This window comes from Microtus pennsylvanicus, chromosome 1, assembly GCF_037038515.1.
Source record: "Microtus pennsylvanicus isolate mMicPen1 chromosome 1, mMicPen1.hap1, whole genome shotgun sequence".
In the NCBI taxonomy this organism is placed as follows: domain Eukaryota; kingdom Metazoa; phylum Chordata; class Mammalia; order Rodentia; family Cricetidae; genus Microtus; species Microtus pennsylvanicus.
Genome location: NC_134579.1, coordinates 29,636,688 through 29,647,471, shown reverse-complemented (window position 1 = coordinate 29,647,471; position 10,784 = coordinate 29,636,688). Strand labels below are relative to the sequence as shown.

The 10,784-nt window shown below is 48.7% G+C and overlaps 1 protein-coding gene across 2 annotated transcripts in view; it reads right to left on the bottom strand.

The window, feature by feature from the left end:
* Positions 1 to 4,154: 4,154 nt before the first annotated feature.
* The window catches only part of LOC142843098 (interleukin-10 receptor subunit beta-like), an 88,912-nt gene continuing 82,282 nt past the window's right edge, over positions 4,155 to 10,784 (bottom strand). The window contains exons 6-7 of one of the 2 annotated variants that reach the window (XM_075959969.1): positions 10,404 to 10,561; positions 4,155 to 5,171 (exon numbers count right to left, since the gene is read on the bottom strand). In XM_075959969.1, the coding sequence (XP_075816084.1) occupies positions 4,929 to 5,171; positions 10,404 to 10,561 (401 nt within the window). In that variant the 3' untranslated portion in view covers positions 4,155 to 4,928. The remainder of the gene's footprint in view (positions 5,172 to 10,403; positions 10,562 to 10,784) is intronic. The other variant, XM_075959979.1, reaches the window with a different exon arrangement.

Here is a 10,784-nt window from a genome sequence, read left to right as displayed (position 1 = left end):
ACCCATGCTTCCGACTTAGATGCATTTCCAAGGTGTTCCGTAGTACAGCTAGCTGGCGTTGGAACATCCTGAAGAATATCTGTGGTCTCTCACTGGGAAACAGGTGGGCAATATCACAAAAATAGCATCTATTGGAGTGCCACGCCCCTCTCTGACTGTGAATGAAAAGTAAGATTTGGTTGCAACCGTAAAACCGATAGAATTCTGACGTCCCCCAGGTTTTGCCTCTTGTTTTAGCCCGTCATGAGTAATATTTGGTACACGGGGAAAGGATGAGTCTGTCGGGTGGGGATTTAAAATGTCACCTGTGCTCTGTTCCTTCGGATATGTGACTGTCCATTTACTTCTTCAAAGTGGAGCTTGATAACAGGGCAGATCAAGTTCTTTGTTACCTATAAATAATTTAGATATGGAAGACTTTCCTAGATTTAGAGCTAGCCACTCCACATGGGACTGTAGCTGTGGAGCCAAACTTGTCATAAGAACAAAGGATAATTGATTATTTCAAATATTCCAAACACTAAATCAAGTTTGTACGAATGACTGTAGACACAGGGGAAGAATACATCATCCACCCAGGTAAGGAGTGTGGTGACAGGTGCTGAATTATGGGTCGCTTAGGCTGCCTGCTTCCTTTGTTTGCTATGTTTACTTCATTTGGCCAGACTTGCTCTTGATTGTCTTCGTGGTAAATACAATACTCCCATCACACGTGGCATGTAAATGTCGTAGTGTGTGCCGAGGACAAAGCCATCAAGTCGGGTTCACGATGGGTAACAGGTTCGGTATGACCTTGTTGGTCCCGAAGACGGCTTTCCTGTTTACTCCGCCTCATCCTTATGAGATCCTCAGGAAGAGCCTTCCCAGCAACGTGAGGCAGTACATGTTTAATGAGATAACATCTGTCCCCCACACACATAGAATGGGACGTTTGGCCAGCATGAGGAACCATGAACCCAGGTTTCTGCAACGAAGTCGTGACTGCAAAGGCCGATTGGTTAGAACTTCAGTGACGTAAGAGGATGGAATTGCACAAGTCCAGAGACAAATTACGCTGGGCTATATTTGCCCTCACCTTTGTCAAGTCTTTCTCACCTCTGTGTGGTATAGCATCCTTGTGACTGTCAGGTAAATCCTTTGGAATGCATGAACAGACCCCTTCCTATCCACCAACTTCAAACATTCTTATCAGCTAAGGAAAGTTGTTGGTGTCTAAGGTCTGCTGCTGGGTCAAAGCCTGGTACTGGGGGCAGCCTGAATCTCTGCTCTCCAGCCATGGCCACTCATATTTAGCTCCAGAATAAAACAGCTTTGTTCTTTAGGTGTGAGAGCTGTTTTCATGTTCACAGGTCCTAAGGGTTATAACTTCTGTGGGAAGTCCCTGCTTGGTGTGCTGACCCAGAGGTGGGCCCCACCTTCGGTAGATATGACCCACCTATCAGTTCTGATTGACAGCTTGACTGCCCACCTCCCAGTTCTGATTGCTTGAGTTCACAACCAAATGTGTGTGTTTCTAATTTTGTCCCATGATTTCTGTAAATAGCGACAATGCTGTGGGCAAGGGAGAAATAGGTTGAGTTTTCTTCTGTCCCAAATTCTGGCTGAAAGTAAATCTATCTTTCCTTATCAATTCTGGTCTCTTATATAAATTGTAATATAGATTCCTGTGTCACACACAGTGGTATGCCTAAGGGGATTTTCTTTCACAGATTGTAGTCAATCAAACAGCCTTCTGTAAGTTTGAATGTAGAATAACTCTTTAATAAAAGCATTGGCTTTCTGGATGAGCTTCAACCCAGGTTCTTCCAAGTGGTAGCTTGTTGTAGGAGGCTGCTTGTTCATTCCTGGCTGCCTAGACCACAAAATAACCACTCAGAAACTTTCAGCCAGTGGCTTAGCAGAATAGGGCAAGGCAGGAGTTCCAAGTAGACAGAGGAGGAGAGAGAAGGCGGAGTCAAAGAGAAGCCGTGTAGCCCCACCAGAGACCGACGCTGGACAGAACTTTACCGGGTAAGCCACTGCCACGTGGCAATACACAGATTAATGGAAATAGGTTAGCCAAAGCTATAGGAGCTAGCTAGCAGTACACTCAAGGGGTTGGCCAAGCAGTGATTTAAGTAATATAGTTTCGGAAAGGAGGCCTCCTACAAAGGCTGATGAAAACTTGAATGACTGGGGCGTTCCAGGTGGAAAGTATAATCACAGCTTATATAATAGCTTCTCTCTGGTTATAGTCCTGGACAGCCTCCTGTCCATATGTGTGCAGACCTGAGGTCCTGAAGAGCAGATACCTGTCCACACGTGTGCAGACCTGAGGTTCTGACGAGCAGATACCTGTCCACACGTGTGCAGACCTGAGGTTCTGACGAGCAGATACCTGTCCACACGTGTGCAGACCTGAGGTTCTGACGAGCAGATACCTGTCCTCATGTGTGCAGACCTGAGGTTCTGACGAGCAAATACCTGTCCACACATGTGCAGACCTGACATCCTGACGAGCAGATAAAACCTTTGGAATGCGTTGTCCTAACACAACCCCATCTTCCACCAAGGGAAGGGCTGGGAAGAGTATCAGATAGGGTCTGCGGCCCATAGCTGAGATTCCCTATGCATTCTCAAATGCTTTGACTTATGGCTTTCTTTGCTATGTTACATTAAATCTCTACAAAACCACTCCCATGCTGGAACATCATATTTGAGAGAACCCAACTCTGTGTTCTGAGCTCTGGCCACTCATAATTAGCTCCAGAACAAACTCTCTCTTATTCCTGTCGAGTCGAACATTGTGGTTTTGTGTGGAGTCCCTCACAGCTTTGGCTTCTCAGAAGAGAGCAAGAGGCACAGTGATTGCTGGCAGGTCAGCAGAGTGAGGTTGTCCCCATTGAGAACTGGAAACAACTGGGGTGACGAAGGAGTGTTTATCTCATAAACCATGGTCTCTTTCTGTTTTTGTTTTTAAAATGGTGTGTGTGTGTGTGAGCTTTCTGTCAACTTGGTTCAGGTCATTTGAGTCATCTGAGTTGAGAGAATCCCAATCAATAAAATGCCCCCATCACACTGGCTGTGGACAAATATGGGGAATTTTCTTGATTGATGTGGGAGGTCCCAGCTCGCTGGGGGACGTGCTGTCTATGAAAAGCCAAACTAAACAAGCCAAGAGGCAGCATTCCTCGATGGTCTCTGCTTCGGTTCCTGTCCTCAGCTTTCTGCCCAGGCTTCCCCTGATGAGGGACAGTTAAGCTGTAAGACACACAAACCCTTTCCTTTCCAAGTTGCTTTTGATGGTGGCACCGCAATAGAGACCTGACTGAAACGGGGTGGCCGTGGTGGTCAGTGCCTTGCCCATGCTAGACAAGGACCTTGCCACTGAGCTACATCCACAGCCCAGTCTCAAACAATTCAAAGTTTCTTCTCCTCTTCGGGGGCCTTTGATGGATCATCTTTCTTGGTCTGTCTGGCACAGAATGGAGGATGTTTGTTATTGGTCACACCTACTGGATCACATGGATTATGAATGGACACCATCTATCAAGGGACTATTTGTGCTGATCCTGGGGTAGCCACTTTCTACATTTGTATCTTTAATCATTGTCTTCTCAACCCCACAGACAGGTCAAGCAGAGAGGCCACAGGCTAGGAAATGTCCAAGTGGACAAAGCCCAGGACTTTCCTGTTTTTGGAGACATCCTAGACGGAGATTCATCCCTACTGAATAAGATTACGAGCTCAGCGTCAACAAGTGCTGGCCGTCTGGACAGGGGCAAAGGGGGCCTCTTCCGTGCATATTTTAACAACTGCACAAATGTGGTACCTAATTCTCCTATGGCTTAGATCTTCAGTGTCCCCAATCCCGTAGCTAAACAATGAGATGTGGGGACAATGGTGGCCAGCTTGTGGTGCTGTTGGAAAGTAGTGCAATCGTAAGAAGTAGAGCCTGGAAGGAGGAAGTTAGGTCATGGGAAGACTGCCCTGAAGAGGTTTCGGAGGACCCTGACCCTCCCCACACCTTTCCTTTTCCTGGCTACCATGAGGTGATCAGGGTCTAGCACATATTCCCCCGTGGTGTAATGCACCGGAATACAGCCCCAAAACCAAGGGGCAGAGAGACCAGGAACAGAAACCTCTGAAGTCATGACACGACATTACAAAACACCTTTCTTCCTTTTAAATAGTTTATGTTAGGTATTTAGTTACAACAGCGGAAAGCGAGAAAACACAAATAAACAAATATAGAATATTCATAGAACACCAGTAATATACAAAACACACAGGTAGGAAGGAACTCTCTTTGATCCTTGAGAATCCAAAACATCCATGTCTGTCCAGCATAGGGCCAGCCATTTCTGAGACGAGGGCCGTCTACAGACATTCTTTCGGTCTTACAGTGTTTCCAGTTTTGTGAGCTTCAGTGAGCATAAAGGGCTCAAATTACATTCAGTGGTCGTTCAAAAAATAATTATTTAAGACTCTCTTCTTCCTTTTTAGACAGGGTCTCCAGTCCAGCTTGGCCCTGAGCTCCTGCCCCTCCTGCCTCTACCTCCCAAGAGTTGTGCTTAAAGGCAGTCACCGCCATTCCTAGCTTATATGGTGTTGGGGATTGAAGCTAGGACTTCATGTATGTTGGGTAAGCATTCTATCAGCGGAGCTACACCCTCAGCCCCTAAACTATTAGTTTTTATAAAGCTGCAAACTTCCAAATGGAGTATTTTTCTCACTGGGGCTTTGAAAACCTGGCTCTTTGGTTGTCTGTACAAGTCCAACAGCTGAGCTACACCCTCAGCCCCTAAACTATTAGCTTTTGTAAAGCTGAGAACTTCCAAATGGAGGATTTTTCTCATGGGGGCTTTAAAATCCTGGCTCTTGGGTTGTCTGTACAAGTCCAACACCAGTCTCTACTGGCCATCAGTTTCCCTGACCAGCCCTTCTGATCACACTTCTGAGGTGGACGTGAGAAGCAAGGGCTCCTCCTGTGCCCGTGAGGGGGCTTTGTCCTTGGATCCCAGCTCTTGAGGTCCTGGCTCACACAGGGTCCCCAGGGCACAGCTGTCTCCGGGATTCTGTCTGCTGCCTTTAGACACTTCAGTGACGATACTCAGTCTGTCGAACACCTCGGTCTCGTCAGAGAGCGGGAAGGAGAACAGGAAAGTGCCATGGTGAGGATGGCCCAGAAACTGCGGAAAAGTTAAAGACCGTTACTTAAGAACCAAATCCTCCCCATCCCCGTTCTTCTTCCTTTTTCTGGGCTGACAAGGATTGTATGAAAAATTTTAGGGCTAGAGGATGCAACTTTAAAATGCAACAGTACTACGGGGGTGGCTCCTTGAAAACATTATCACATGACCTAGCAATTCCAGTCACAGGTATGTTCTCAAGGGAAAGGAAGGCTGAAGAGACTCATTTACCTGTGAACAGCCGGGACAGCAGAGCAAAGACAAGCGTCACCCAGGGATGAACACACAAACGACGCAAACACGCCGTGCGCGGGTACTTCAGTGGCAAAGGTACTTTCCATGAACCCTTGGTGCCCCAAGTGTGACCCCCACCTCCATGACAGGACAGAACCAGCTCCTGAGAGCTGTCCTCTCTCCTATACTAGGTGTAGCTCAGCTAACAGACGATTGTCCAGCAGAGGACAACTGGGCAGGTAGGTGCACGTCCATGGTCCTGATCCCAGCACGTGGGAGGTGGAAGCAGGGGGATCAGAAGTTCAGTCATTCCTGGCTACGTCATGAGTTTGAGGCCAGCCTGGGTATTTGAGACCCAGTCTTTAAAAAGAGAAAGCCAGGCAGATAACCAGCGTGTGGGGTTGCAGTTATGGGAGGGATCAAGAGTGATCCAGAAGATGTTAGGATGGTGACTGTCAGGAAGGAGCACCAGGGACCGTTCAGCAGGATGAGTTCCTGCCATGCATGTGGAGAGGGCTCTGGGGGTGCGTGGTAGCACTGGTGGCATTGGCGTCTTAATGCCACTGAACTACATTCCGAAGTGTGGTTAAGGTGGGGGATGCTGCCTGCATTTTACCATGGTGAAGAGGCGGGACAAGAACTGGCGGCTTGTCCACAGAATGCTCAGCTGTCACTCTCCAACAGTTCTTCTGGAAAACAAGGTGCACTCTTAGCCTGATCTCCAGGCAGTAAGACACATGCCTGGCTGCCATTTCCTCTAGGAAGCGGGGTGTGTGGGGGGGATGGGGTGACGGTGGGGGGTGTGCAGGCCATGGATGGACTCATGGTGTATCTCAAGTGTCTCAGGTCAAGTTCACCAGCATCTTCTCTGGCGCTCCATCTTGACCTTTAACCTGGTAATGTCCAGTCCAGTAGCCGAGGGCCACGTGTGGCTACTGGCCACTTGACAGGTGCCTGGTTTGAACTGAGATGTGTGAGCGTGGATTAGACGTGTAATGTTGAAGATTTTGTATAAAAAATGTAAAAATATTTTAAAAACTTAAAACATACTGGTTGAATATTGAAACGATGTTTTTAGATTTCCTGTGTTTCATAAAATACTGCAATGCTGAAACATCTGCGGGTTCCACAGCGCCAGGCTGAGACCTCCTCCCAGCATCCCCAGGTCAGCCCCCCTAATTGACCACGCCAAGTTAGCATGCATGGTGTGTCATGAGTTGAATTGGAGAGCGACGATGTTGGGGTGTTAGTTCCTTTGCCTTCACTGTCGAGCTCCTCTCCACGCCCCCACTGCCCTCCCAGCGACTGTGAGGCTTGCCGGCCTTGGAGGTGGGGGCTCGGTCAGACTGGCCCCTTGAATGCATTTGCCTAGCTTTGATCCATCCATCTCTTCCTGTCTGGCCAGTTTCTTTTAGATGGTGAAGCCAAGCAGCAAAAACACTTGGGGGGAAGAGTTTAGTTCCTTCCTGGTTCTCAGGCAACAAAACATTTTCCACCCAGAACCAAGGCCTGCCCCTCTTTGTTCTTGCTCCAACTAGGTTCACACCCGCTCAGCCCCGGAGATTCTCAGCTGTGCTGCTGCAGGGCTTGCTCGCTCGCCTTCCTCTTAGAAACGCTATGGTCCCAGGTCTTGCTTCCTAGCCTTGGAGGGGGTGCTGTCCTGCGGTACCCAGAGGCCTTTGAAAGTGTCCCCGGCTTCTAGGAATTCTGGCAGCTGGAACTGTTCATCGCTGGGTCCCTTTCTGGGAGCAACACTCATAGCATAGAGCGGTGTCCTCCTCTGCAATCATTCACGCCGATCTTTGGTATGGGAACACCGGCTGTCACAGTACATGAAGGGACTGGTAGTGACCATGGCATCGTTAAAGCTGGACCGAGTCGGGGATCTTCCCTAGGAAGAACCGGAGACCTAGTGCATCAGACAAGTTTGAGGAGCCTCAGGGAGCAGGCACACCAAAGAAGGCCAACAACAGATCATCCATGCCATACTGAGAAGGAAGTACTTCTGGCTGCTTGACCAGCAGATTCCACTCGTGGGAATACGGCACACTGTGTTCATCCAGAGGCTGCTGGCACTCGGAGGAGCATAGACCAGAAAAGGGCCCTGCAGCATGGATGAGCTGTGGAGCAGGCAGTCTTGCTTAGACCTTCAGGCTGGCGTGTGACTCAGTGATTACATGCTAACCGAGCCTGGCACATGTGTGACCCTACAGATCTGTCAACTGTGCAATGGGGAAACACTGGATGGACTTCACGGTCAACTGCATGAGGAGAATTGCAATGCAGACAGTGGAGCTATGAGTTCAGGCTGACCCACGCACCGCAGCGCAGTGTGGCCTGTGAGGACCTAGTGAAGATGGAGTGTCTGACTGAGGGAGACTAGGCAAATATACAGCCCCAAAGTGGCCACTGTGCACAGCACCAGCTCTATGTCAAAGCCAGACAAAACAGGGCCATGAGGTCACACAGGAAGGGGCTTCCTGTGCAATCTGTCCTATGACCCCAGCTGTGGCAAGACGCTCCACTGAACCACAACTCAGACAAAGGCCACCTCTGCAAGGACTTTCACCCAAGAGGTTGTGGTTGCTTTTCTCAAAATATTGAGCCAGCATCAATGTTGCTACTGACATTTCAGACAAGGGTTGTTGTTTCAAAACTACTAGTGAACTTTGCCTCAGTTTACCCTTAAATGTGTTTTCCCTTACTTCCCTAAGTATACCTAAGATCACCACCGCCACCACCCTTCCCGTGCCCCTCCTCTGTCCACCATGACATGTACCCTGGAATTGCAAATTCCCTGTCCCATCTTTAATAAAATGATTTTTTTTTTTAGGCATAAAGGTAAAATATTTATTGAGGGAGAGAGGGAGAGAGAGAAAGAAAGAGAGGGAGGAGGAGAGATAAAAGGAGAGAAAAGAGATAAAAGGAGTAATAAAATGATTTTTTAAAAAAAGAGCGTTTCTGTTATTACACAGAGTGACATTACTGTATGTCCGTTAGGCCTGTCCTTATATGAGGTTAGAGGTTGTCGGTCAACCACACACATGGGTGGTACAGTTTCCCCAGCCCCCGTCTCTGTTCTACATGTTCATACTGTGACCACATCAGGAGCCCCATCCTCATGATCAGATGTTGGAGGGAAGGCCGACGTTGCTCTACAGGGAGACAGACATAGTCTGTGGGCATCCTATCATGGGAACAAGCCCTCCACAGGTTGGGCTTCAGCCTGGGCATGTGACCAGCCTCTTAGTGTATAAATAAGAAGCCCAAGACCAGGGTTGCCACGGAATCACTGGAGGACCTTACTGGCTATGCTGGTGGTCAGGGGACTAGCAGGAAGCGGGCTGGGATGTCAGGGAACTCTGCTATCACCTTCAGACAGCAGACCATCTGTCTAGATCACCAGCAGTGCAAATACCATATAAAAGTTTTCTTGGTTATTTTTTGCAAGTATGCACTCAGTACAGCTTCATTTTGATATCTGAACATTACATTTGATATTTTGTTTGTGATCTAACAAATAAAGCTTGCCTAAAGATCAGAGCGTGGAGCTATAAGCTATTAGTTAGCCATAGAGGCCAAGCAGTGGTGGCACACACCTTTAATCCCAGCACTAGGAGGCAGAGGTAGACTCATAGATCTCTCTCTATGAGTTCAAGGCTACCCTGGGCTACACTGGATTAATCCAGTCTCAAAGAGAAACAGAGCCAGGCAGTGATGGCTCACACCTTTAATCCCAGCACTAGGGAGGTGGAGACAGGAAGGGATATGACTGGGCAGAAAGAGAATATAAGGCGGGAGGAGGCAGGAGCTTAAGGCATTTATTCAGTCTGAGGATTCGTGGGGATAGGATTTGCCCACTTTGGTCTGAGAATTCGGTAGTGGTAAAAGGTCTCTCTAATGGCTGCCTTCCTTACCTCTCTGTTCTCTGCTCTTTCAGCATTTACCCTGATAACTGACTCTGGGTTTTTATTATTAAGACCAAATAGAATTTGTGCCACACACTACCAGGGATTGAACTCAGGACCTTACCCACGCTGGTTGGTTTTTGTAAACTTGACAAGAAGCCAGACATACCTAGAGGGGACCTGAACTGAGGAGCTGCCTCCATCCCATCAGATTGGCCTGTAGGCATGGCTCTAGGGGCGTTTTCTTGATTGCTGATTGATGTAAGGGCCCAGAGCATTGTGGGTGTTGCCACCCCTAGATAAATAGGCCTGGACTATATGGAAAGCAGGTTGAGAAGGCCAGGGGAAGAAAGTTGGTAAGCAGCGTCCAGACTCTCTGCTTCAGCTTCCGCCTTTCCTCTATGGTGGACTATAATCTGTAAGCCAAATAAGCCCTTGCCTCTCCATGTTGCTGTAGGTCATGGTGTTTATAAGAGCAACAGAAAAGGCTACTTAGGACGCTGGACAAGTGCTCTACTCCTGAGCTGTGGACCCCAGCAGTTATAGACACAATTCAAAAAATATATGTGGTCTGCATTTGTTTGAATCAACACACGGAGAAGCCACTCACATGGAAGGCTGGCTGTAGCACAGAATACCACTTAAGAACTAGTCAACCTTACAGCCTTTAAGCAGGAGCCGTATACTCCTGCTCCTCCTCTCTAAACCTCCATAAACAGCCCCCCTTCCATGATATATACCCCAGGACATCAATCATGGTGACGTTCCCGGATGAAAACACGGTCCACCTCTCCCTCCCTCCACTCTCCCTTCGCCAGTGTTCAGCCTGGAACATTCTGTTCTGTCCCATCTCACAGCGAATTCTGCTCTCCCCTGCCAGAACCACCACCTTTGAACCCAAGGACTCGATGATCTGGGCAGTGAAGAAGGAACAACCCAGGTCCAGAAGGAATTCCGGAACAAACCTTTGTTGCCTTGGCACATGGGAATGGGCTAGCACATGGGCATGCAGCATGCTCTTTAGAACATGTTGCCCGGCACTGGGCAGCCTCGACCTGAGAGAAGCGGCCCCTCACCGCATCCCGCCTACCTCCTTCAGGTGCTGTGGAATCGACGTCCCAGAATGGAAGGTGTGCTTGGCCTTCTTATATATGAACCACAGCAAGACAAAGCAGCCGAGGAGGAAGAGGAAGGCCACGAAGACGGAGGTCACCAGGATGATGGCCACCATCCAGGAAGGGGTTGTTTCTGTTGGGGACAGTGGAGAAGGTTAGACTCTTGGCACACACACAGGGTGAGTCACAGGGATCATGTACCCATTCCAAGCACTGTGGTCAAAACAGGCCCATCTGGCTGGGCGGTGGTGGTGCACGCCTTTAATCCCAGCACTCGGGAGGCAGAGGCAGGTGGATCTCTGTGAATTTGAGACCAGCCTGGTCTACAGAGCAAGTTCCAGGACAGCCAATATTAC